The following is a 26,967-nucleotide window of genomic DNA, read 5'->3' as shown; positions in this document are numbered from 1 at the left end:
CATTTTTTTATTCCAGTATGTTTTCATTAGTTTCTTGAAATGGTTATTTTCTTTTTACAAATATACCATGCATGGGTGAGTGGGGTGGGGGGGGGAAATCTCAGAGAAAGTAGACGCTGCCGTGGATGAGTGTATACTTTTGCGATCACAGTCACCAGTCTTTGTTGAGTATGGTCTCTCAAACTCTGCCAGAATAAAGCAAGGAGTGGGTGCCCACACGTTGCTCTTTGCAGCCCAAGCCTTTCCTAATATCGTTTCCAGGCCAGAGGCAGTTTATGATGGACAAAACTGAGGATACTGCAATTGAGGGGTGTATGTGAGGGGTGTACGAAAAGTCTCCAACACTTCCCCCATCAGGAGAGAAGGGCCAGTTCAGTGGTTGGATTTAGAAAAAACTTTTAAGCAGATTATTTAGGGATAGACTGATTCTAAAAGACACATCAAATACTGTATTCCTGAAAATGTTGACATTCTTAAAGACGAATGGGAGAAGCAAGTCTTTGCTCCTTCCAAAATTTAAACTATGGGGTAAATACATGAATCGAAACAGTCCAGAATTTTTGTTAAAGCCGAATATGTCAAAGTAGCATTTATTTTCCCTCTCCGGGGCTGCATCTCAACTCCACAGCCGATCAGATAATACTGCGCCCAGAAAGCACTGAGAGCAATCTCCAGATACAAATTGTTTACTAGCTAGCTCAATCTCAGTACCTGGTACTCTTTGTAAGAATTTTTTTTGTAATAACAGTTTATTATTTCTCGTGGTTTGCAAGGGCCTACTCAGGAGAGGGAATCCACTATCTGGTAAACTGCAGGGTAATTCTCAACAGAGGGCTTATTTCACTAGCCTGGCATTTACTTCAGCTCCATAGCTGAATGGGGGTGTAATGAACCAGGTAGAAATGAGCAATATTTACTCCTAAATAAAATGTGGGCCTCCGGCAACTGCACAGGCCTGGTTGAAGCAGGCAGATACCAAAGAGTTTTAGGTCAAAGGCATTCTGACCACCAAGAGAGAAATTCGGCAGCTGGGAAAGAGGAGGAAAGAGAGAAAAAGAAGGCAAATGGGCGAGAGGGAGAGTGTCCAGAAGCCGCCCATTGAATTGCTTTTCTTAATTTCTTGGGGGTGGGGAACCCTAAGAAAGTTGAGATGATCAATAAATGGAATATTTTATTGAGGAAGCTAACACCTCGGTGTTACAGTCTGGGGAGTATGGAGCCTTGGGGCCGATCGGGATGCTGGGAGCTCCGAGACTAACTGAGAAGGCAGCAGGCATTTGACTTGAGCTTCTGCTGTGTGGATATCTTCTTGTCCAAACCAGTGGGGCAAGCCAATCTGTGTCCCAAGTGCACCCATGGGCTCTCCATTCACTCTCACTCTCGGCTCAGCAGTGGAGGTAGAATGGCAGACGTGGGCCAGAGAGAAGATCCCACGCGGGCTTACATGTATTCTGTTTTGTTTTGTTTTCAAGCAAGAAACAGCACAAACTCAACATTCTATTTGGCTTATTACAAGGGGGAAAGACACTAGGGAGAAACATCCAACTCTCCCCAAAGGTCTGTGAAGACCCAAGTGCCAATGCCATGGTCTGTGAGCCCACAGCCAGCTTTCCACCTCCTCTACTCCTCAGCTGCAGTGGCCTTCTCATAACAGACACGGCACCAAACTGATATTTGTAACCTTGGTTGGAGTGTGCATGCTCTTGGATCCCATTCAGCCTAGAAGGCCATTTGGCCACCCTACAGAGCTCTGACTAGACGGGGCCTGATCTGCCTAAGCCGGGAACCCAGCTTGTCTTACCAGTCAAACTGGCAGGGCTACTGAATTCCCAGAGTCTTGGAACATTCTGGAGAGGCCAAGGAAAAGGCTTTGAGGGGGTCTGTGAATTCCCTGAAAATGACTGGGTCAAATTGTGGGAATGCACAGATTCGCATTTTTCACAGGGTAAGAGAACATGGCCTTAGATTTACCAAAGGGGGTCCAACTTTCAAAAATATTAAGAAAGACAAGTTTAGATCATTGTCTTTCACTTTATTTTATTTAGCCTCCACTATCTCAAGCATTTTTCTCCTGTGGTCACTGGCCCTTTGGAACCTGTGGCCTGGGAAGTTGCTTCCTGCCTCATTTTGACTGAAAAAGCACCCAGTCCTGGCCCACTTGCCTGCTGGGGCTCATTCTTCTCAAGGGACCCTCTCATATACTTGGAACCTACTTCCCCCTGGGCAGAAATTTCCTGATAGGTATGAACAGTACTAAGGGGCGAAGCCCCCTTCTCAGGCAGCCCTTGGCTTTGTGGCATTTCCCAGTAGCACTGCTGAACACAACAGTCCTAGTCAGTTTCACTCTCCTGACAAGCCGGGTAAGGACCAAGCCCATCTGGGGAAAGGTCCTAGGCTGCCTTATTCTGAAACTTCTGCTCCTCAAGTTCGTTGACCTCGTGGGCCTAGCCTGATGAAAATTTGCCTTGGCCTTGTGCGTTCGAGCAATATGGAGAGCGAGGGACATTTCCTGATCTCGGCAACGACCCCTCACTTGATTCTGCGGCGGCGGCGATGCTACTGCCGCTTCAAGATCCTGTCGGATTGGAGAGAGTTGGCTCTCTCCTTTTCTACCTCTCTTTTCTCTCCCTCTGTCCTCTCCTCTTTTCCTTTCTCTTTCTGTTCCTCTCTTCTCCACCCCAGAGGCCCAGTCCGCGGAGCCGGTCACCGCGGGGCGCAGAGGTAGAAGTGGCTGGAGCGCAGCGCAAGCGGTGGCGCGGCCTCCGGGTGCTGCGCGCCGAGCTCAGCAGCCGCTGCCGGCAGAGACCGCAACTGCGTGCTTACATCTCAGAAGCCGGCGCCGGGACTCTGCCGCCTGCTCTCCCGTACGCTCTCTCTGGGTCCTCTCAGGCTCGGCTTCCTCCTCCGACTGGGTCCATATTGGGAAGAACAAGGCCAAGTGCCTGGCAAATCACCCGGGATGCATGGGTCGTTCCCCGCCGCCGCCCGCCGAGGCCTGAGCGGTCTGCTTCCCGGGATGCTGGCGTGCAGTCGCTTGAGTCAAGCCTGCTGCAGGGGCCGGAGCTGGCGGAGTGGGCAGGCCTGGGGGCATCCTGGAGAGCTCTAGCCCTAGCCCGAAGGCCCGGGACAAGGCAGCGACCTCCTGGGCTCCCTGGATCCGGCCGGAAAAGGTCGCGTTTCCTGAGACATGTATGAGGCCCACACTTGGGGGCTAGCGCCCTGGGCCGGCCGTTTCCAATTCACTAAGAGCGCGGTCCCTACGACCAGGGAAGGAGGAGGCCTGGGTGTCTGTTGAGCAAAGGGCCTGGCCTCCGAACGCGCCTATAACTGGGCCACGAGCCCAGCCAGGCCTCACAGGGAACGGATTTCCTCACCGCGGGCCTCGTTAAAATGCTCACACCACGGGAGTGAGTGCTGCCCCATCCGTGGGTTTGGAGGGGAGGGGGGAGGAGGGGAGGGGACAGAAGCAGGAGTGTGGTGACACTGGTTCTTGTCGTAGCCTCTGTGTGCAAATGCCAAGGCTAAAGGGAGAATTTGAGAATTGGGTGGCAGAGGTGCTTGTTGGCCGTCCCCCACCCAAGTTTCCCCCTCCAGGTCTTCCCCTCTGGGTAAGCCAAAGACCCTCAAGATCAACACTTCTTTCACTTCCCCTCAAAGGCATATGAGCTTGGAGGCTGCCAGGGTGATGTGGCTGTGGGGTGCCTGGACCTGGCTCTGGCCTTGGAGTAAGGGTGGGGAAGTCTTTCAGCCAAAGCTGTCAGTCGCCTCGACCCACCCCCCCCTCACTGATGCCAGCCCACCAAGGTTTCACCAACAGGAGCTGCAGAGAAGGCAAGCCAGGTGAGCACACTATAGGCAAAGATCCTAACTGGATCAACCCACTGGTGGAGGAGGAGTGGAGCGGGTTTGGGGCTGAGAGACCAGGGCATTGCATTTTGGGGAAAGTTCGGTGAGGGATGCTAGAAAGAAGTAGCGATTGCCAGCTTCCAGTCTCCTCTGGATTTCGGAAACTCTGAAGATCCTGGCGATCTTAGGACTAGGTCCCCCACCTTGGGGACAGAGCTCCGGGTCTGGGGCTGAATGGGAAGAACTTGAGGCACTGATGGCCCCCCCACCTAAGTGTTTTAAGAGTGCACCCAAGTCTGGTGGTTGATTCGAAAAATTAAAACAGGGAGCCCCCAAAGAGGGCCGGGGTGCGCACCATAAACACCCCACTTGTTAACTGCACGGGGCCCAGGGGCCCTTCAAACAGACCCCAAAGGAGGGCGCGCGCCCGGGCATGGGCGGAGCGAGCCCAGGGGCCAGGCCCCCCACTAGCCACGTTGGGGCAGCCCCCGTCGCTTCTGGCCTTTGGGTTGAGGTATCGGGTGTGCGTCTTGCGGCCCATCAATACAGATTACATATTTATATCAATCGCGGGCTCGGAGGGCGCCCTCGGAGAGCGGCCCCGCGCCTACGAAACCAAACTGGGAGTGGTCGCGCGGAAACTCTGGCTCAGGATTGGCTGCGGGCGCCCGCCGTGGTGCGGGGGGATTGCTAATCGTATTCAGCATGTTTTGCACAAGAAATGTCAGCCAGAAAGGGCTATCTGCTCCCTTCGCCAAATTATCCCACAACAATGTCATGCTCGGAGAGCCCCGCCGCGAACTCTTTTTTGGTCGACTCGCTCATCAGCTCCGGCAGAGGCGAGGCTGGCGGTGGTGGCAGCGGCGCTGGGGGCGGCGGCGGTGGCGGCTACTACGCCCACGGCGGGGTCTACCTGCCGTCCGCCGCCGACCTGCCCTATGGGCTGCAGAGCTGCGGGATCTTCCCGGCTCTGGGAGGCAAGCGCAATGAGGCGGCGTCGCCGGGCAGCGGTGGTGGCAGCGGTGGCCTGGGTCCTGGGGCGCACGGCTACGCGCCGGCGCCTATAGACCTGTGGCTGGAAGCGCCCCGGTCGTGCCGTATGGAGCAGCCCGAAGGGCCGCCGCCGCCGCCGCAGCCCCAGCCGCCGCCCCCACCGCAACCACCCCAGCCCCCGCCGCAGGCCACCTCGTGCTCTTTCGCGCAGAACATCAAAGAGGAGAGCTCCTACTGCCTCTACGACTCGGCTGACAAATGCCCCAAAGGCTCGTCCGCCGCTGCCGAGCTGGCCCCCTTCCCGCGGGGCCCGCCGCCCGACGGCTGCACCCTGGGTACCGCCAGCGGAGTGCCAGTGCCCGGCTACTTCCGCCTCTCTCAGGCCTATGGCACCGCCAAGGGCTACGGCGGCGGCGGTGGTGGCGGCGCGCCGCAGCTCGGCGCCGGCCCGTTCCCCGCTCAGCCCCCGGGGCGCGGCTTCGACCCGCCACCCGCGCTCGCCTCCGGTTCGGTGGATGCAGCCCGGAAGGAGCGAGCCCTCGACTCGCCGCCGCCCCCCACGCTGGCTTGCGGTGGCGGCGGCGGCGGGGGCTCGCAGGGCGACGAGGAGGCGCACGCGTCGTCCTCGGCCGCGGAGGAGCTCTCCCCGGCCCCTTCCGAGAGCAGCAAAGCCTCGCCCGAGAAGGACTCCCTGGGTAAGCAGGGCGCGCTGAAGGGCTCCGCAGTCAGGCGGGCTAGCAGACAGGCAGACCCAGAGAAGGGAAGGAGCAGAGAGCCAGGAGTCGCACAGCAGCCGGCCGGCCTTGGCCCGAGCTGCAGGCAGGCTGACCTTGTGAACTTGCTTTTTTAATATTTGGGCGTGGGGACGCAGTAAAAATTCATGTCCCGGCTTAGCGCCCCACACCGAGACGTTCTCTGCTCTCGCCTCCCCTCACTCCGACTGGAGCCGAGGACACCGGCGAGCAACTCCCCTCTTGTGCATGCCCTTCTCCGTGCCCCGGAGCACCCAAAACCGAGTCTGGGCCCAGCCTGCGAGGCGCGGCCCACGCGAGGGGGAGGGGGAGGGAGGGAAAGTGGCTCGCCCGCAGATAGCGCGGATGTTTGTAAGGCATCCAAAATAAGCAGCCGCCAGCACCAATAAATAAGCCCATTAACCGGCGAAGTTCGAGTTTACGATCCCCCTTGCTTTTTTCAAACTTGCTTGAGGGGCGGGAATCCTCGTTGCGGGGAGAAGAAAAGGCAGATCCGTCCCGGACTCCTGGGCCCTGATCTGAGAGTCAGAGAGGGGTCATTTCGCTTCTCCTGGAACTCGAAACCGCCCAGACTACACGTCCCTGGTTCCTGGAGAGACGTGAGGGAGGGCCCTTGACCCCAATCAGTTTTTTGTGCCTTCCCTAGCTCCCAGCTCTGCCCTTCTCCCTCTCCTCAACAGGCCTTCTTGGGTAACCACGGGGCTGGAGTGAGACACAGCCACGTTGCCAGACCCCCTTCCAAGTGAGCACCCCTGTCCCCCCAGCCTGGGGGTTGCAGGAAATGCTTGTCTGCCTTGGGGCGAGAGGCAAAAAAAAAGGCGTTAAGTTCAAGATATACAGCCTGCCCTCCCAGTCCGTTCCTTCTGCAAGCGCATGGCAGCTTTGTGCTAAAACAGGTGTTTGGGGGGAAAAGTGGAGGAAAATGTAAGAGAGTAGGTGTAGATGGGAGGCCCGCTCGATTTTACACATGACTTCTGGAGGAACTGCTCTCCCTGGGAAAACTAAAAGGGGCGGGAGGGGGGGCATAACTCTCTCTGGGTGACTTAGGGCATCCCTCTTACTGTAGAGACAACCCGAATTACCCCCTGCATGCAGCCCGCATGGCCTCAATTTAACCTTCCCCTCTTTATTCTTTCAAATGCCAGGCAATTCCAAAGGCGAAAACGCAGCCAACTGGCTCACTGCAAAGAGCGGCCGGAAGAAGCGCTGCCCCTACACCAAGCACCAGACGCTGGAGCTGGAGAAGGAGTTTCTGTTCAACATGTACCTTACTCGAGAGCGGCGCCTAGAGATCAGCCGCAGCGTCCACCTCACGGACAGACAAGTTAAAATCTGGTTTCAGAACCGCAGGATGAAACTGAAGAAAATGAACCGAGAAAACCGGATCCGGGAGCTCACAGCCAACTTTAATTTTTCCTGATGAAGCTCCAGGCACTGTGGTTCTTTTCGCGTCCAGAGAACCGTTCTCCTCCCTCTTGTCTTCGGCTCTGCCCAGGAACTCGCACCTGTGCCGGAGCCCCCCACTCCTCCCTCCCACACTCGCCATCTCGCTGGCCGTTACATCTGTGCAGGGCTGGTTTGTTCTGACTTTTTTGTTTCTTTGTCTGTCTGCTTGGTGCTGGTTTATTTGTTGTTTTCTGGGGGAAAAAGCCATATCGCGCTAAAATTCTATAGAGAGATGCTGTCCTCAGTGTCAAGTGGTGACTGGGATGGTTTGCTGTCTCGGGGTTCCACTGCTTGAAATGGCCTCTGTCCTCCGGGTGCAGCTGGTTTCCTGCGGGGCCGGCGACCTAGCCGGAAGGCGGAGGTCCCATTGTAGGCAGCTGAGGTGTCTGGCCTGAGGTCAATGGTGCAAGGAGCCGCCACCGGGCTTGCCTGCCTGGAGTGCAGGGCTGTGTTTAATCAGGGGGCACAGGCCCCTGGGTTTCTTTTCTCTTTTTTCCTTGGCAAAGAGAAGGGCTTGCAGAAATGGACATGCAGGTTGGCAAAAGGGTTTGACTTGGGCTGATTGGTAAAATTTCAAAAGATTCATTTTTCCTTCCTCTGTAAGATAGCTCAGCTTTAAAAGAAGAAGAAATGACCAGGAGAAGGAAACGTCTCTTCCAGTTTGTGTAACGTCTTGCATTGTGGGACTAAATTATTTCAGTTACTTTGAATTTCCATGTCCTTCTGGCTGTAGATAAATAATAGAATGTAGCTTTGTTTATACATGCAGATTTAGTGCATTTTTTGTCATTAAATAATTGTTACCACTGGTAACATACGACAAGCACACCACAGTTCTCCCTATTCTGCAGAGGTCCCCCCCTTCCCCCCTTTTCTTTCCAAAATTAACAGAAGCCGAGGAGGGCTGGAGCAAGCGGAATAGACTAGAGAAGGGAGACATTGCTGGGTTTCCTTTATACTGTGAAGTTACATGCATAAAAGGGTCAAACCTGTAGGTGCAGAAAAAGAAAAAACTATAAAATACAAATCTGTATAAATGTCTATTATTATGAAAAATTGCCAATCTTGTTTTATGCAAATGCATTCTATCATTATTATAAATGTTAGTTCTAGCTCTATTTACTTCTAATCTTAAATCAGAATAAATTAATATTGTAATGCTGCTGTGCGTGGAAAAAAAAAAGATGATGTTTATGTTCTTATAGAAGAATAAAAGCTGTGGAATGAAGCTTTTTAATTTTACCTCTTTTTTTTACTTCTTATCTTCTCCCTCCACTTTATCCCGTCCACCGCTTTTACAACAGGAGGACTAGCCCGCGCCCCCTGCAATTACTTTAGGCATCTATTTAAATATTACCTAGACGGTCGTAATTTGTCTGGGCCCTATAGCCCTGGTGCCGTAAGGTTTGTCGGCTTTTGTTCAGTTTTATGACTTGCTAGTATATCTGGATTGTGGCTGTCTTGGACCAGTGGTTTCAGTTGAGACGGGAGCTGCATAGACAGAGGAAGCCAAACAGGATTTGTTTCGGGAGCCCCCTGGGAGGTTCGCAGAGGCTGACTATTTCTTGGGTCTCTTGGTCCTCGATGACTCCCAGCCTAGGATTCCGGGGAGCGGGATGGGCCCACAGCGGGTCGCTAGCGTCCGCGGCAGCGGTTAGGTAGACCGCGGCAGGGCTGCATGGGTCCTCCCGCCCCCAGCACGGCCTCCCCCACCTGGTCGCTCACGGCGGGGCCACGCGTTTCCTGCTCGCGGGAGGCGGGGGGGGGGGGGCGACAGCAGGGGGGAGGGGGCGCGGGAGCGCGCGCCCCGGCTGGCTGGCTGGCGGGAAGGGAGAGAGGGGGAGAGCGAGTGGCGGGGAGCGAGCGCGGGAGGCCGAGGCCAGACTGGGAGCCGGGCTCCGAGCTGTCCCTGGCGCATGCGAATCGCCCTGGGCTGCAGCCGCTCGGCGCCGCGCCGGCTCGCTGGGCTGCAAGATTTGGGAAACGAGCGCGCATGCTGCTCGTTCCCTCCTCTCTTCTGGCTTTCTCTCCTCCTTCCATCTTTCTCTCTCCTTTACCTTCCTTCTCCCAGGTTTACCTTACCGGGGCCGGCGGCTTCTTCCTCCGCGATGCCTTAGCGGCAGCCCCAGGGGCGCTCGGCGGCAGCGGCGGGAGCAGGTTGGCGAGGGGCCAGGCGCGATCGCAGGGTTCTCACTTGGCGGCGGTGGTGGCGGCGGCAGTAACGGCGGCGCCGGCGGCGGGCGAGGCAGCTCCAAGCGGGCAGCAACAGAACTGGTCGGTGATTTAGGTAGTTTCCTGTTGTTGGGATCCACCTTTCTCTCGACAGCACGACACTGCCTTCATTACTTCAGTTGAAATCGTCTCCAGGTACCTGTGCGCGCGGAGGCCGGGCCGGGATGGGCCGGGCGGGGCATCCAACCCCTGGTTGTGCCAGGCCTGCGGTGGCAACCTCGGCTTATCCCGCACAGGAGCCTGAACCCTGCCTCCTCAACGCTCTGCCAGGCTGCCGGCCTCACACCCCTCCCCCACTCGCCCTACCTGTCTGGTTACCTGCTCCTTCGCGGATGCCAGGGGCGTGGTAGGAATTCTGGGCCCCGGGCCATTCAAGGTCAGGGGCGCACGCCTCTGTCCTGGGCGTCTCCCGCTCCAGGCCTGCGCCTGGCCAGGGACTCTGCCATTCTCCTGCAAGGCTGGGGCACCTCCAGCCCAATCTGGGGTACCAGTTGAGGAAAGATCGCTTTGCCAGTGGAGATTCAGCCTAAATCAGGAAGCGGACAGGGCTGACAGGGGCTGGGATACTGGCCTTGTCACTTACCCTTCTCTCTGTAAACCTCTGTCTACTCCCAAGAGTTGCCTTTGACTCTTTCTTCCTTCTTTCCTTCCCTTCTCCCCTCTTTTTTTCTTGTTTATCCCTTCCTTTTTTCTTTCCTTAATTTTCTTTCACCTTCAGTCTGTGTCCAGTTTTCTTTCTGTCTCCTCCCCAACTATTCCTTGGGGAGGAACTGGGGGAAGAGATAACAGGGCTTGTTTGGGGAGAGTGGGGTGGGGGTGTCTTATTTTTCCATGCGCGTTCAAGCAGAGGTGGGAATCTGCTGAGGAAGAGCTGGAGGGGCGCGGCTGTCTAGGGCTGTGGATCTTGGCCTGGTGTGCCGTGGCCCAGACAAGGCCTCGGTTATGATCACGACCGGATGGCGGCGGCCTGGCGTTCCTACTCCGCGGGTCCTGAACGGCAGCTTAGGCGATCTAATTGGGGGGAATTCTCGCCGTTTTTGTGTGCCCATTCCGAGGGCAAGGAGGCCTTCGCTGACTTCAATGGGGAGATGAGGCTGAGTCCTGGGCTCAGCCAGGCCCGGTGGAACGACACGCAGGGAACTGCCACAAAGCTTCCTCTGCTTTCCCGGCCTGCTGGTCCAGGCTCCGGCTTTAATCGCGATAAGGGAGCCCCGCTAGGGCAAAGATTGGCTGTTTGCTTGCCAGTAGCTTCTATCAGGGTCAGAGGATGTTAGATATGGCATCCGTGTGGGGATATTACTAGAGAAGGGAATCGTTCCAGTGCCAGTGTGTTTCAAATAATAGGGGAAAGGAAGCCTAAATTCTAGACACCGAGTCGGCGTTCCAAGTTGTAGGCCACGGTTTGAAGCCAATGGGGCCATTCTTGCTTCCGAGAACTGAAAACAATTTCCACCCCTGGGAATCCAACATGCCTGCAGGCCTTCAGGCTCAAGCTCACGGAACAGTACTTACCTCCCCAGCTCCAGCAGCCCAGAAACTATTTTCAGTGCCCAGCCTGCCCTCCTGTTATCGGAAAGGCTGTCACAGGGCATTCTCCTCAATTCATCTCTGCCATTTTCAGGACTTGAGTAGTCGATTCGTTTTGGAGGCCAAGGTTTTTGAACTCTCAGTCTAGAAAAGGCAATTTGTAATTACACCCATTTATTGTTTCTTTATGCACACATAATCTCTTTCACCTCCAAAATAAAAGCAAACACAAAGGCCTGAATATTCTCTCCCCAATTCTGTGGGCTAAATAGGGATAATATTTAGTTTTGTGATTTCCCCCTTTTTCCTGACACTGCTTAATTCTTAACGCGGGATAATTATTTAGAAGCCATTCTATTGGGAAAGTCTAAGGTTATTTAAAACAACATAGCCTGTTTTATTTTAAACATTACTAACAATAATTGGTGTCTTCTCTGGTTACCAAAAAAAAAAAAAAAAGGAAAAGGCAACCAGGCGTGTCCAGCCTGTTCCTAGACAATTACAATTAGGGGTGAAGGTTTCCGCCAGAGTTAATTTTTCTTAATGAAAATCTAAGGGGTCGATATTTAGGACACCCTGGGCTGCAGTGGGGGTGGGGATACGGCGGAGGAATTTACAAGGAAAGGAAAATATTAGGGAGGAGGGGGCTGAGGCGGCCAGGACCGGCCACGTCGGAGTTCATTGTGTCGGCCACTTCCCTCTTCCGGCGCGGGCAGAGGAAGGGGCACCCGGTGGCTCTCGGCGCGGCTCCGCAGCCTCATTCTCCGGGAGAGCCTGGCATTTGCGGGTTCCCGCCTGGGACAGGGATGTATCAGGATTTGGGGGGATTACTGGAACTGTTGGGGAGGATGAAGGAAAAACAGAAGATGGAAGAGACCCATGCCGCTCGCCCGCCCTCGCCGCCAGGGAAGAGGGCTAATGAGAAACACACTCTTGCAGGCACAGTGTTCACACGTGAATTTAATTACCCCTTTTTAGGAGTCGCCTCTTTCTGTTCGGATTGGGGGTAGGTTTTGTTTTGTTTCTCAATTAACATACAGGCCGAGGCCTTTTAATTTACCTCTGAAAGACTCTAAGGAGTAAGAAATATCTTCCTCAATTTGGCCAAGCTAAGAAATAGGATTAAAAGTCAATGTCCTGTGCCCCTCCCTGTTTTAATTTCTAGCCCTGGACTTGATCGGCAGCCCGGAGTTTTGGGCCTTGTAACTGCAGAGCCTTGGGTCGGGTGGGTAACCTAGGCGGGTCCAGGATAGTGGTCAGAAAGGAAGGAGCCCAGAAGAACTCATACAGGGGGCCCAGAGGCAACCGCTCCGGTGCCGGCTTCCCAGCTACTAGAGTCAAGGGGTCTCTTAGGCGGAGCTGCTTTTTCGCCAGAAAACTCGCCTTTCATTGATCCTGCCTCGTGTTTTTTCGCAGCTCGGGTTCAGGGAATGACCCTGATAGAAGCTACGAGGCTTGCAGAGCTCAGCGTTAGGGCCTCCAAGGTCGGAACACAAGGCTGGGACGCCTGTTGGGTCTGCCGGGGGTGTGGATAGTGGTGCCGGCGGACCGCGAGCAGGGCGCGGTGGTCAGGCGTATACGCGGGGATGGAGCCGAGCGCGGGGCACAATCAGGTCCTCAAATCCATTGCCCCAGGGAGGACTGGCCGCTGTCTCCCAGGTCGTTCCTCGGTGGGGCCCTCGCTGGAGGATCAGCGGCGATTTTGGGAGCTGCCCGGGCGCCCTGCGCGCCAGTTGGGCAGATGCCGGGGGCGTTCACAATTGATGCTGCCTTCTCGGTGACCTGTCCCTGTCCAGCGCGCTCCAGCAGAGGTGGTGGTGGCTCAGTCTGGGACGGATACTGCGTTGAATTTGACTTTTCTCGACCAGCCCCGGGTAAACTCGCATCTCTAGGGACCGCAAGGATTATTTACAGGGAGCTCGCCAACCAAACACAACAGTCTAATTTAACCTTTCCAAGTCCTCGTAAATTTTTACAGCTGGGAGTCACGAGGAGGCAAACGAATCTGTTGGTCGTTCCCAATTTCCCACCAGCCTGTGTGGCTTCTGAAACAATAACTCCTTATGAAATATCATAAATATAGATTTAAATACAGTAGAGCGAGAATGCGATTTGGCTGCCTTTTTATGGCTTCAATTATTGTCTAATTTTATGTGAGGGGCTCTGCTGGCCGCACTCGCGCGCGGGACCCGCGTCTTGCTGATGGCGTGATTAATTGTGATATAAAATAGTCCGCTTAAGAAGTGTGTGTCTGGTGGTGGCGGTGGGAGGGGAGGGAGTACAGAGGCAAGGCCAGATTTGATCTTTTAATCTTCGTTGGCCACAATTAAAACAAACCCGATCGCGGAGCGCCGCGATCCCTTTGCATAAAAACATATGGCTTTTGCTATAAAAATTATGACTGCAAAACACCGGGCCATTAATAGCGTGCGGAGTGATTTACGCGTTATTGTTCTGCCGGGCGGGCACGTGACGCGCGCGGCCAATGGGGGCGCGGGCGCCGGCAACTTATTAGGTGACTGTACTCCCCCCCCCCCCCCACTGGTGGCACCAAGTTGTTACATGAAATCTGCAGTTTCATAATTTCCGCGGGTCGGGCCGGGCCGGCCGGGCGCGGGGCACGGCAATGGCCACCACCGGGGCCCTTGGCAACTACTACGTGGACTCATTCCTGCTGGGCGCCGATGCCGCGGATGAGCTGGGCGCGGGCCGCTACGCGCCGGGAGCCTTGGGCCAGCCCCCCAGGCAGGCCGCGGCGCTGGCCGAGCACCCCGACTTCAGCCCTTGCAGCTTCCAGTCCAAGGCGGCGGTGTTTGGCGCCTCGTGGAACCCGGTGCACGCGGCGGGCGCCAACGCGGTGCCCGCGGCCGTGTATCACCACCATCACCACCACCCCTACGTGCACCCCCAGGCGCCCGTGGCGGCGGCGGCGCCGGACGGCAGGTACATGCGCTCCTGGCTGGAGCCCACGCCCGGCGCGCTCTCCTTCGCGGGCTTGCCCTCCAGCCGGCCTTATGGCATTAAACCTGAACCGCTGTCGGCCAGAAGGGGTGACTGTCCCACGCTTGACACGCACACTTTGTCCCTGACTGACTATGCTTGTGGTTCTCCTCCAGTTGATAGAGAAAAACAGCCCAGCGAAGGCGCCTTCTCCGAAAACAATCCTGAGAATGAGAGCAGCGGAGACAAGCCCCCCATCGATCCCAGTAAGTGTCTCCTCCTTCCAGGCCGGCCACCGCCTCCACGCCGGCCACCCGGATCTGCCGGCCCTCCAGCTTTCTCCGGAGCCTGCCTTCGCCTTCGCTGGGAGCCTCCTGAGCAAAGGCCGGGAGCCAGAAGTTGCTCTTTGGGAAGCCTCCTCGGATGGGGCCCCCCAAGTCCAGAAAGCAGTGACAAGCCGGCCCGCCGGGCTTCGGGGGAGGGGAGGCGGCGGCTGCCTGGAGAGGGGGCGGGGCAGGCGCTGCGGGACGACCCGAGACCTGGTGACCCTCTCCTTGGCTTGCCCGGGACCAAGACAGAGATACTCTGGGCGAGATTCTTCGAAAGCGACGCGCCAGAGAAAGCCTTTTGTGCGGCTAGATTGTCCGGGAGCGGCGGTAGCAACTGCAGCCCGGGCAGCCTGACCCGGGACGCTGGGGAAGACGGCCGATTCTCTCCACTTCTTGCTTCAGCCAGTGGCGGCGTAAACCCTGCCCAAGATGCGGCTGCAGGCGACCGGGACGCGAGGGTCCCCGTGCTAGATTATTCAAATAAACTGGAGAAGTGATCAACGGCCTTGGGGTGCCTAGGGGCGCCATACCGGCCTGGCCAGCTCCCACGGCCTTCCCGGGAAGTCAAAATAAGGAATGGGGAGAGTAGATGGAAAGGTGGGAAGGAAAGAGAGTCAGTGAGAGGGAGAATAGAATATTAAGCTTGCTAAGGAACACAGGGCAGCGTTGTTTCCTCCTGTGTGGCAAGAAAGAGATCTGTTTGCAAATTTCACTTCTTACACAACGTGTGGAGAGTGGGAGGAAGCAGAGAAGGAGATAGGAGGGTCTGGGGTGGGGGTGGGGGGGAGCCGAGGTTTTCCGGCGTGCAATTGTAAGTGACCGTCCCTGCGTCTGTCTGCCAGGGTTCCATTGTATCCGAGGCTCGGCTGCCTTCCCTAACCAGTTCAGCAGCGCCCTGCACTTTGGCTGAAGACCCCAGGAGTTTTCCTAGCCCCCAGCGGAGGGGGGTGGATGTGCTTATTCGCCTCCTAAATCCCCCCTCTCTGTCCCCCACCCGCAGGTAACCCGGCTGCCAACTGGCTCCATGCTCGCTCCACGCGGAAGAAACGCTGCCCCTATACAAAACACCAAACGCTGGAACTGGAGAAGGAGTTTCTGTTCAACATGTACCTCACCCGGGACCGCAGGTACGAGGTGGCCCGACTGCTCAACCTTACGGAGAGGCAGGTCAAGATCTGGTTCCAGAACCGCAGGATGAAAATGAAGAAAATCAACAAGGACCGAGCAAAAGACGAGTGATGTGACTCGAGTTCATTTAGAAAAGAGAGAGTGAGCTAGAGAGAAAGAATTGCCCGTCCCCTTCTCCTACCCCCACCCCAGCCCACCTCAGCCTCCACCACCCCACACAAGGCGGTTGGAAACTCCAGGCCTCATGTCCTAGGCAAACCCTGTTCAGGCTGGTTCCTTGGCCTGCCACTTTGATGGAGGAGGTATTGTAAGCTTTCCATTTTCTATAAGATTAAAAAAAAAAAAAAAAGGTGGGGGCATTAGCGCTGATGGCTTTATGTGCTAGCTTGTATATATTAAAAAAAAAAAAATCTACCTGTTCCTGACTTCAAACAAACAAAAAAACTACCTTTTTATAATGCACAACTATTGACGGCGGGCTGTATAGTTTTTAGACTGTGTGTAGTTAATTTAATTTGCTCTTTGTGCGGCAGAGTGATCTGCCCAGATACTTGAATACTGTGTTTTATTGTGGTAATTATGTTTTGTGACTCAAACTTCTGTGATGGGTGACGCACCCGTTGTGATTGTGAAAGCTAGAATTCGATTTGAACTCAGGTTGTTTATGAGGGGAGAAAGCAGTTGCATAGAGTATAGCTCTGTAGTGGAATATGTCTTCTGTGTAACTAGGCTGTTAACCTTTGATTGTAAACTAGCTGTAAGGATTTCCCAGTGACATAAAATTTTAAAACAAGAAAAAGAAAGAAAGCATTCTCCGGGACGCATAGATTCATGGTTTTCTCCATTTTTGAAATGCAGACATTTTAGTTTCTACATGCTCTCTAGACTGGTCTTGTCCATTGTATATATACAATCCACATATTAAAGAAAAAGTAAACAAGCTTGAATATTGTTTTTGCACCAAACAGTGAGGAAATTTGGAGCTATACGTATGTGCAGATGGTTACTACCTATGGTTTACGTTTAATTTTAATTGGGGGAAAAATGAATGCTTATTGTAATGGAGTTAATTTTATTGATAATAAATTATACACTATGAAACCGCCATTGGGCTACTGTAGATTTGTATCCTTAATGAATCTGGGGTTTCCATCAGGCTGAACGCACACTGTATATTTTGCAATAGTTACCTCAAGGCCTACTGACCAAATCGTTGTGTTGAAATGATATTTAACTTTTTGCCAATAAAATATATTGATTCTTTTCTAATTTCTGCTGGTCAGCTCTTTGCACCTTCTTCTCCGGGGCAGGGGAGCCTGGGTAGGCTGGGGGTGGCAGAGCGGCTGAAATGCAGGAGGACAGAGCTCAGTTGTGTCTCTGACTTGGGAGCGTGAACCTGCAGCAGCCAGACCCAGGCGACCCTCCGCTCTAACTCCCGCGCTGGCTGCCTAGCGACTGCAGGCAGCGAGCAGAGGAAGGGTGGACAACAAGGGGCGGAGAGGCCCTGCTCCCGGCTTTGTGTCCGGTTGCGGGACTGCGGGGAGGTTTCAGAGAAGTTGGCAGGGCTGGGATGTCGCTTACGGCTGTCCAGTGGCTGGGAATGGCCATTCTTTCGTCTTGGCGCCCCAAGAATTCCCCAAACCCGGGTCCACCGCGACTGGAGGGGGGCCTGGACCTTCTTCTCTGGCAGGGTGGGTAGGGGGAGCTGGGAGGGCGGTGGCAGGACCGAGAGCTGCCTCCTAAGGCCTCTACCAGGAGGGAATCTGGAGCCCGGCCGCCCCAACGTGGCCGCGGGCACGGACAGTTGGCGGCTCCCAGGGGACTGGATTTTGCCCGCGCCCCCGCACCCCGCCCCCCGCATCCTGCCGGGCGGGCCCGCCCCGCACACCTCTCCCAAGCACAAGTCCTGTCAGAGGCAGAGCCGAGGCAACTGACCAGCCCCAAGCGCCATAAAAGAAAATGAGGGCTGTTACCGTTTATGGGGTGTAAAGGGCTGCGGGGGGAACGGCCGCAACTTCGGAGGCCGGAGCGCCTTCTAGATGTGGCGGAGGGTTCAGCCTCCTACCCCACTTCTCTTTTCTCGCCTCCCCGCCCCCCGCCCTCGATTTTTGCAAAGTTATCTGTGTTTGGGCGCGGAAAAGGGGAATGGGGACAACGGAGGATGGGGCGTCCGCTCACCCCCACCCCCACCCTGCCGCCAGGTTGGGACGCCCTCTGTTGTTGCAGACAGAGGAAACTTCAAAGAATGGGCAGTGAGGGTGTGCCATAAAGGCCGGGTCTGCGAACTGTCTGGAATTCGGCTCTTAATGGGTTTACAACTGTCCAGCCCCAATTAAGATTTTCCACCAAAGCCCTTTCATTTCTTGGCTCTGGCTGCCGCCGATAAAGCGGCTGCGGAAACAGCTCTCTTTTTTATGGGCACTGCCCTCTCGGTAGCGTAGATTCCGGGCTCCGTGCAGACCCCCTGGGGATGGGCCCTTGCCCGGCGTGGAGAGTGGTACCCCCGACCCGCGGCGGCTGCTGACGAAGTTCAGGCCGGGCGGGTGGGCTGCAGTGTCAAGGAGAGGCCAGCAGATGGCAGTATGGCTCCACGCAAGAGGCACCCGCGCCGCCATCTCCCGCCGCCGCGACCCCGGGAAGTTCCTAAAATGTCGACTTGATGCAGGCTCTTCTGGAATGGGAGCCCCAGATTTGAGCGAAAGGCGGTCGTATATTTTCGGTGCCGCTCACGCCTGGCCAGAAGCCTCGCTGGGAGACAAAAAAAAAGCAAGCGACTGGGTCTCGCCTGACCTGCACAGTTTGCGCCCGCGTCTCTCCCCATCCTGGGCGGGGGCCTAGCGCTGCGGTGCTGCCGCTGTCCCGAGGCTGCGGGGCGGTAGCTCCAGTCGCGGGGACCGATCTAGGGTGACCGTGCCCATCCTGGCGCAGACCTCGGGGCCTCACGACACTCGGAGAACGCGACCGACCGGCGGACAGACACCAGGATTAAGGCCTACAGCCCGTGGACCTGGTGACCCTCCAGAGGGCGCGCAGAGGGCATACACAGTGGCCAAGGGTCCTGTGGCGACCCGAGAGACCCCCCGAAGGCTGCGTCCCCGTGCAGGGAGAGTCAGCACTCGGAGGCGAGCCAGGACCCCGGGACCCCTCGGCCGCCTTAAAAACGTCACGGGACAATCAGGCGGCTGAGAATTGGGCGTAAAGGCGTATCTTGGTAACTGTCTAGTGTGGTTCTGGAAGGATGGGGAATCCCGGGACTGGGACCAGGAACTGCTTTGGTTATTCTAAAATACAGGATATTTAAAATAATCATATTTACATCCCAGCTCCAGGACAAGAGTTGACGTGGTGAAAGTCGCCCTTGCTTTCTCTCGCCTCCGAATTTCCTGGGTAGTGGAGGCATCAAGGCTACTCTGGCGTCCGTTCCCTGCTTCAGAGGCGAGGACGGGGAGGGAGGGAACCCCAATCCCATTCGAGCCTACCCTCGACCCTGGGCTGGGGTATACGCCTCAGACCCTTCCAGGAGGAGGGCCGGGTGCGTTCCTGCGTTTCCGAGGATCAGCCCCGGGTACAGAATGGTTGCAGGAGGAAAATGCAAAAGCAAACAGGGAACCCCGCCGAAGCAGTCCTGAGCCCTGTGAACACGCCACGCGGTGCGTTTATTTGGGTTGTAATAATCTCCGCCAAGCCCACAAAATGTTTACAACCTGTATCTCGGCGCTGTACACGCTGTAAAACCAGGGACTGCGTTTTTTTGGCTGACATCTCTCCTGGGCGCCACTATCCGTGTGTCTCTCTCTCCCCTCCTTTTTCTGTTTATATACACACGTTGGTATTACAGACACACGCCTTCATTATATTTCCTTACTTAATACATAAAATTTCACAGCCTTTGGTGAAAGGGGTTTTTTATAGTTTCCCCAAGAGTCACCCGTGGCCATGTCTCCAAGCCGCGGATACAAAGCTCGATTTATGTAACTTTAAATAAACGGCGAAGGAGCAGATCGGTGGTTACCAGTTACCGAGGCCCCAGGTCCCAGGTAGGTGCAAGCCGGTCGGGAACTCAGAGGCCTCGTGGACTACCCCGGGCAAGGCCTCTCTTGCCCTTGGCCGGCGGGTGTCCGGGAGGCGTGCAGACGGGACCCCGCCGGGACCCCGCGGCCGCCGGAGTGCCTCTGCACTGCGAGGAGTCGGTGTCCGAGTCTCGATGGAAGACTGCGCATTGGGTGCATAAGAGGCGCGCAACCTGAGCGCGGGTTGCATGTGGCAACGTTTATAGAAGCAAATCTTCACCCGGCCAACCCCTGGCAGGCTCCATTCACCGCCCCAGAGCTGGGTTTACCTTCTTAGCTGGATTTCAGTATTGAGGACCGTTTGGTAAAGAGAAGCAGGGGAAACACTTTGCTAGGTAGGTAGGACCCCAGCTCCAGGAGGGTCCTAGGAAAATGTCTTTATCTAAAGACGATTCGGCTGATAAGAAACCCGCCTTCACGTGGCCTGCTTCAGATTGAGTGTCAACGAGTATTTGTGTGAATATTATCACATTTAATCCAGCGCATGTGAATCTGATCGGCCAAATAAATAGAAAGCCGGAGGCTCGCGAACACGCATTTCAAGAGGCCATATTGAAAGCATAGTCTTGTCTGGCTTTTCCGCTTTAAAACCCCGCTGCAGAAGGCAAGAGATGAGAGAGAAGCTCAGAAACGAAAGGGAGATTTCAGCACCCGTGGGGCTCAGCGGGGTTGGCTGACTTGGGCCCAGAAAGACTGATGCCTTGCTGGCAGTATCTGGATCCTCTTTGGCCCAGGAGGAGAATCAGTGCATTCTGCCAGGATGGCTTGGACCTGCTCCTGACAAAACTCGGGCAGGGATGAGCTTGTGGCACGGGCTCTCAGACCTCTTGGCTGGGAACGGGTCCTTTCCTGCACTCCCAGAAATCGCTCCTCCTCAGCCTGTCGGGTCGCCTCACTAGGGCAGGTTCTACTACAAACGCCATAGCTGTCGGCTGCTCCAGCCCCCGGAGTCTAGACAGACGGCGGCGGCGGGGCCGGTCTTTCTCTTTGCATCTTGCTCTGTGTCACCCGAGGAACAATTTATTGGTCTAAAGCTGTCTAATTCCGCTTCTTTGATCTCCTAGCCTTCTTGTTTGTTTGGTCTTTCTTTAATTTTCTTAGGTTTTTACTTCCTACCGGAAAGTAATGCTATTTGGAATATTTGTTTTTTTCATTCCTACCAATCTTGCCCCCTCCATTCCCCAACGGGGACACGCTGTCACCCTGGTCCTCCATAAAGGGCATCCCTGGATATTGCCGCACCATGGCCCCTGCGCCCCCAGGGAAAACCACCAGGCACCCACCTGCTCAGACAGCCCCCACTTCCCCACCTATGCCTCAGGCAGTCTGTTAGGCCAGAGCTGGGACTCCGTTTTCATCCAAGCGTGAACCCTCCTGTCACCTTTTGTGCTTCTGGGACCCCCTGAGAGCGTGCGGTGAACGGGGACAGCCTGAACCCTCTGAAAGTGATGGGAAGTTCTTTGTACACAAGGAATCAAACTCTATAACTCAGAGGAGAATTTCCGGGGCAATTCCATTGTGAGGTCGGGTTTATGGTGTGCAATCGAGCTGAGCAGTAAAAGGCGTACTAACCCGGCCGCTGGCCTTCCATCGCAGTCTGGGCAGTTTATGAGGCATTTAGGGGAAGGGTCGCCCCACCACCCTCTGGGGTACTCCAACCCTGCACCGGAGATTGGAGGCTTGGGAAAGTAAGGTCCTAGAGTGGGGGCCCTGCGTGGAAGTGAGTGAGACTACTTTGTGCTCCAGTCTTGGAAAAGTAAAGCCAGTCCTTGGAAAGGTGAAGCTGCCAGAGCTGGGTGGCCTTTTGGAAAAGGTCTGAGGGGGGGGGTCCTCCCCTTTTGTTTGGGGGTCTCCAAAAGAAATGGAGGAACATAGGGGTTGTAGTCCCCAGGCCCCTGGGGCCTCTCTCCTCTCCAAATTGGCTCTAAAGCATGTTTGGCGCCCAGGAGAAGGTAGCCGAGGCCCAGGGATGTACCCAGTGAAGGCTACCAGAAACCTTATAGTAACATTGGCACCTGGAAAGGTGTGGGCCTGGGGGAAAAGAGATTTGGTTCCCTTTGAGCGAAGAGGAACCAAGAGTTGCACAGAGGACAAAAGTGTCCACGCATTTCTTCGGCTGCCAGAGGCCAGCCAGGTGCCCAGGAGAGAACGCACAGAACCTGCCCAGCCAGCGGTGTTCGGGAGGAGGGAGGGAAAGCGCATGTTAATAAATCTGCTGGCAAATGAGGCTCATTAATAGATAAATATTTCACTGTTTCCTTTAGGAGGATAAACAGTGCGCCGCCGATTTAGGAAAGGAAGCTGGGAGACCTTGACTTTATTCCAACCACATGGTTCCAGTCTGTGGTGGCCTTCCTGCTGCAGCTGCAAGCGTCGCTGCACCGGCCCCATCTGGATCGGAGTCTAAGTCGGCCTCTGGCCCGCTGGATTTGGGACGGGGAACGTAGGCAAAGAGTCGATTTGCCCAGAGCTGAGACTTGTCCGCTTGGCCACCGATACAGGGCCGGCACTTGGGAGCGCAGAGACCCTCCCTGGGTTGGGTGAGTGGGTAGAAAAGAGGGGCAGGGAGGACCCGCCAGCTTGGTCCAGCGTCCGGGAATAAGCAAGGAAGGGACTGCGCCCGGCCGATTCCACGCGGCCTCCGCCGGCCAGGGGTCCGGGCTGGCGGCGCGCGGAGCCTCCACGCGGCGCCTCGGGAGTCCTTTTCCCGCGGGATGCGCCAGGCCGGCTGGACGCGGACAGATTCGTTGGCCACATATTTGAGCCTGTTTCCCTTCCATTCTAGGCTGCCGCGGGCCCAGCCGGGCGAGACCACCTGTGAGGGCGGCTGAGATTGGCGGAGGCAGTCATGTGGGCGGTCACGTGCTGCGGCGAGCTCCGTCCAAAAGAAAATGGGGTTTGGTGTAAATCTGGGGGTGTAATGTTATCATATATCACGCTACCTCGTAAAACCGACACTGAAAGCTGCCGGACAACAAATCACAGGTCAAAATTATGAGTTCTTCGTATTATGTGAACGCGCTTTTTAGCAAATATACGGCGGGGGCTTCTCTGTTCCAAAATGCCGAGCCGACTTCTTGCTCCTTTGCGCCCAACTCGCAGAGAAGCGGCTACGGGGCGGCCGCCGGCGCCTTCCCTTCGACCGTACCGGGCTTGTACAATGTCAACAGCCCCCTCTATCAGAACCCCTTCGCGTCTGGCTACGGCCTGGGTGCCGACGCCTACGGCAACCTGCCCTGCGCCTCTTACGACCAAAACATCCCGGGGCTCTGCAGTGACCTCGCCAAAGGCGCCTGCGACAAGGCAGACGAAGGCGGGCTGCACGCCTCGGCCGAGGCCAATTTCCGCATTTACCCCTGGATGCGGTCTTCAGGTAGGCGCAGCCGCTAGGCGGGCCGGGTGGGCGGGCGGACTGGGAGCTGGGAGCGCCGGGCTGGGGGCGCGGAGCGCGGAACGAGGCGGCTGCGAGCCGGCGGCCCCGTGACTCCTGGCGGCGCTGCCTTTCTGGTTTTAATTAGAGCCGAGGCGCCATAGCTTGGAGAGCTCCTAGCATTGTATGTAAATGAGGCTCATAAAACTTTTTATGGCCCAATTAATGGGTTCGATCCTCGTAAATTTATTTAACTCCATTTGCCTTGGAATCTCAACATTAAGTTGGTTTGCTCTCTATTCTCTTATCCTCTCTCTTTCTCCCTCCCTTTCTTCTCTCTCCCTCCTCCTTTTCCTTTCAGCCTGGCTTTTCTTCTCAAAAGCAAGGAGAGCCAAACCCTTTAGGGTCCCTCAAGCGCCCTTGTGTCAGGGGCCATTTAAAGGCAGGGAGGGACGGATGGGTGGGAGTGGAGACAGAGAGCCCAGTGCCCTAGGAAGGTCCGGGGATGGGGGCGCGGGCTGCTGGGGAGGAAAGGCGCCCTTGGAGTGAGGGCCGCCGGAGAGGGTCTCCCACTTGCCTAGCTAGGCGGGGAAGCGGCTGGCTCGCCTTTGAATGGCAAAAGCGCAGCGTCTCCCACTTGCCCACACTCTATATTTACAATTTCCCTTTGTCAGGGGGAAGCAGGACATTGTGGAAGCCTAGCCGCCTGGAAAGAGCGGTTGTAAAGTTGGGATTCTGCGCCTTCCCCCCTCACAGAGCTGCCTGCGCAAGTGGCACCGCAGTCGGGGTCTCCCGCTAAGACTCCCGCTCCTCCCCCGGCTCAGGTTGGGGGAGCAGGGCGGAGGGGGACTCGGAGCGGGGTCAGGGCCCGGAGGGAGGTGCGCGCTCCTGGATGGCAGCCGGGTTGATGCCCTGGCCTGTGTCCCTGTCGGCTTGTCTGTCCTTGTGTCCATGTGTCCATGTGTCTGCTCGCAGGGCCGGACCGAAAGCGGGGCCGCCAGACCTACACGCGCTACCAGACGCTGGAGCTGGAGAAGGAGTTCCACTTCAACCGCTACCTGACGCGGCGCCGCCGCATCGAGATCGCCCACGCTCTCTGCCTGACCGAGCGCCAGATCAAGATCTGGTTCCAGAACCGCCGCATGAAGTGGAAGAAGGAGCATAAGGAGGAGGGTCCGGCCGCTTCCGGCGCCCCCGAGGGTGCCGCGCCCGCCGCCTCTGCAGCCGTGGCCGCCGCCACCGCCGCGGACAAGGCCGACGACGAGGACGACGACGAGGAGGAGGACGACGAGGACGAGGAGGAGGAGGAATGAGGGCCCTGGCTGCACCAGACAGTCTGGAAAGCGTCTTTAGAGACTGATTTTATTTACAAAAGTGGAAAAAGAAATAAAATGTTAAAAAAAAAACCACCCACTCCCCAACCTGCATCCAATCTACCCCATTACCCACTCCAGCTCCCAATTTTTTTTGGACTGAGCAGTCACCAGACTGCTGGGGATCCCCTCTGCCTCTGAGGACTCCCAACAGACACCCCCAACCCCAGGCCGACCAGCTCTGCGCTGGCACGGTTAAAATACTACCTAGCACAGGCCTCCTCCGGGAGAGGCACTCCCAAACTACCTATGGGCCCAGCCCCAGAGGGCCTCCACTCCCAGGAAGCCCAGAAGTGTCCCAACACTGTCAGACCCCCAGCACCTCCCCCGGTACCGGCAAGGACCTGATTCTCAGTACTACCTACTCGCCCCAAACTACCTATTTTATGCTCGCTGGCTCGCCTGCTACCTAGTGCCGAACCCTCCCCCCTCCTCGGCCAGGCCTCTGCTGCTTCCGGCTAGTAGCCTTTGGGGTCCCTGAGGCTGCGCTGAGAAGGCGCTGGGATCCGGGGACCAGGGCATTGGCTTCTATTTAAATGGAAAAATAATATATTTATTCCAAAGCATTCTAAGTGCTACAATCTATAATCCCTCCTTCTTTGGTCTGGGCACCTCATGTTCAGGCCCATCATCCCCTCCTTCTGGAGCATTCCCAAGCTAGCTGCCTGGGCCTCTGGGTTCGCTTCTGCTTAGTAGGACTGCAGAGATGCTCCCAGCCTCCCTGCCCCTCCCCTGGCCCTTGTGTCCTACTGTCCAGCCATGTTGAATATGTGTACCCTGACTTTTCCTACAATGGCAAATATTGTATATTTGAACACAATTTTTTTTTGGTCATTTATATAGTCTTGGAGCTCATTTGTAAGGCAATGTCCTGACTTGGGAAGGATGTGTTAATGGGGTGACTTTGTAGCATGGTGTGTTGTCTTGAGCTAACTCTATAGCCGGTGAGGGGACTGATGCCCTCCCCAGTGCCCTTCATCTCCTGTGTTGTCCTGTGTCCCCCTCATACCTCTCAGCTCTAGCCTGGGCTTCCAGGAACGGGAAGGTACATTTTCCTACACTTCCCGTCTTGCCCAGTTAACAGTGTTTTATGTAACAGAAAAATAAAGATGCTTGATGACAAAGAACTGTGGACTGCTTTATCTGGGAGTTGCGGTGTGCTGGGGAAGAGAGAGAGTGAAGCATGACTGGAGAGCAAGCCCTGGCTAGGTCTGTATGGCCAAAGGGGCTTTGAGACAGCAAAAATGGAAGGATAGATAGGGTTCAAGTGCTGGGTGTCATGTACTAGTGTATATGCCTGTTGAATCCCTTTTCACATGGATTGCTATGGAGATTTCTATAGGAGTGTGTACCTCTTTGTGTCTCTTTTTGTGAGTCCACAATTACGTATTTGTGTCCATAATTGTGTGCACACATTTCTGTGTGTCCATAATTGTACATGTACATTTCTGTGTGGAGATTTTTGTCTGGTTTGGGTGTGTATACAAACATCTTCCAGATCCCTTAAAAACGGAAATTTTCGATTGATACATTATAGTCTATTCTATGAACCTCCCCCAAACCCTCCATGGATTCCAGGAGAGAATCCCAAGTCCACCCTTTCCTCTAAGGTTATAGAGTGGGTTCCAGAAGGTATATCATCCTGCGACTGATTTCGAATTCCCCAGGAGCCCTGAACCCAGCCCAGGAAAGGACGCGGGATTCAGGGCCACTGATGCCGCCCCCAGCCTCACATTCAGGAAAAGCGAGACGGCCCCAGAACCCAGCCCTGAAGCTAAGGGGTAGGAAGGGGCACTAGCCACAGACCCCGCTGCAAAACCCTGGCAAGGGCATCTGGATGCGGAAAATGAGGGGCTGGGGCTGGGGAAGGGGCGAGGGGCGGTGGGGACAGCGCAGAACAGTGGCAGCTCGGCGGGCGAAGTCCTCGACTCCCGTCTCCTGCTTGCGCTGGACCCGCTTCTTATTACTCTTTTAATAAACCCCCGGCACAACTGGGTCTGTAAAACCTGCGGCCCCAACTCGGGGCCGCCTCGGTGGTAAGATGGCGCCGGTGTAGGAGCTGCCTCCTCTTAGTGATGGGGAAAGGGTCATAAATCCGTTGTTGTTTATGAAAATTTACAACTTTGCAATACAACTTTATGAGTTGTTCGGCCCTTCCATTGGCCGCTGTCGGTCATGTGGATGGGAACCGTGAACATGAACTTTTTTATAATTTCCCTTGCGAGAATAGAGCCGCATTCTTTTGCTCCGCTCCGTCCTGCCTGCTTCGGAGCTCAGCCTTCCAGCCAGGCTCGGCTGTGCTTTGTCCGGCGATGGCGAGCGAGATGAGGCCCCGGCCCGGCCCGGCCCGGCCGCTCCCGCTGGAGGTGGGGTGTGCCCAGTTCCCGGCGCCGCTGCGGCCGCTTTGCAACTCGCAACCTGGCTAATTTCCTGCGTCCTCTAGCACCACGAAGGACAATTCGTCTCCCCGGGCTGCCCAAGCGACAGCTGTCAGAGGGACCGGAGCTTCTGGGAACCGCCATCTGAAGGTGAGACACGTGGGGAGAAAGGAGCAAAGGTGGTGAGGGGGCAGCGGGCGCCGGCGGCATTGGGAGAGAGCACCCCAGGGCGGCCCTGGAAGGGGGCAGACCTAACCCTCTCCCACCCACTCACCCGTTCACACGCACCCCCATCACAAACCACAGTTCCCACACACCAACACACACACACACTCCCTCCCTCCCTCCCCTCTTCCCAGCGTGCTCACCTTGGCTCACCTTCCTTCCGTGCCACAGCTCCCTGGCACGGGGCAGCGCCAACTGAGGGCTTCTCTCCCCTTCCCCAGCGACCTCGCAGAGCCCCCAAAAGGAAGTGACCCTGCACCCTGCGTTCCCCTCCAGCCTCCCGGGTTTGGATTTTTTTTTTTTCTTTTCATTCATGACCCAACTGGCAGGATTGAATTCCCCCCAATAACTGGAGATA

At 55.9% G+C, this 26,967-nt stretch overlaps 3 protein-coding genes across 3 annotated transcripts; all 3 read left to right on the top strand.

Moving 5' to 3' along the window:
• The first annotated feature begins 4,567 nt into the window (after positions 1-4,567).
• Positions 4,568-8,265, top strand: HOXA10 (homeobox A10). Its single transcript, XM_020880728.2, has 2 exons — positions 4,568-5,534; positions 6,737-8,265. The coding sequence occupies exons 1-2, from the start codon at positions 4,568-4,570 to the stop codon at positions 7,009-7,011; spliced, it is 1,242 nt and encodes a 413-aa protein (XP_020736387.1). The 3' UTR covers positions 7,012-8,265.
• A 5,145-nt stretch (positions 8,266-13,410) lies between these two features.
• HOXA9 (homeobox A9) lies at positions 13,411-16,462 on the top strand. Its single transcript, XM_020880729.2, has 2 exons — positions 13,411-14,002; positions 15,066-16,462. The coding sequence occupies exons 1-2, from the start codon at positions 13,423-13,425 to the stop codon at positions 15,302-15,304; spliced, it is 819 nt and encodes a 272-aa protein (XP_020736388.1). The 5' UTR covers positions 13,411-13,422; the 3' UTR covers positions 15,305-16,462.
• A 5,606-nt stretch (positions 16,463-22,068) lies between these two features.
• On the top strand, positions 22,069-25,133 carry HOXA7 (homeobox A7). Its single transcript, XM_020880725.2, has 2 exons — positions 22,069-22,636; positions 23,609-25,133. The coding sequence occupies exons 1-2, from the start codon at positions 22,258-22,260 to the stop codon at positions 23,944-23,946; spliced, it is 717 nt and encodes a 238-aa protein (XP_020736384.1). The 5' UTR covers positions 22,069-22,257; the 3' UTR covers positions 23,947-25,133.
• Positions 25,134-26,967: the final 1,834 nt, after the last annotated feature.

This window comes from Odocoileus virginianus, chromosome 1, assembly GCF_023699985.2.
Source record: "Odocoileus virginianus isolate 20LAN1187 ecotype Illinois chromosome 1, Ovbor_1.2, whole genome shotgun sequence".
NCBI lineage: Eukaryota > Metazoa > Chordata > Mammalia > Artiodactyla > Cervidae > Odocoileus > Odocoileus virginianus.
This window is presented reverse-complemented; position numbering and strand designations above follow the sequence as displayed.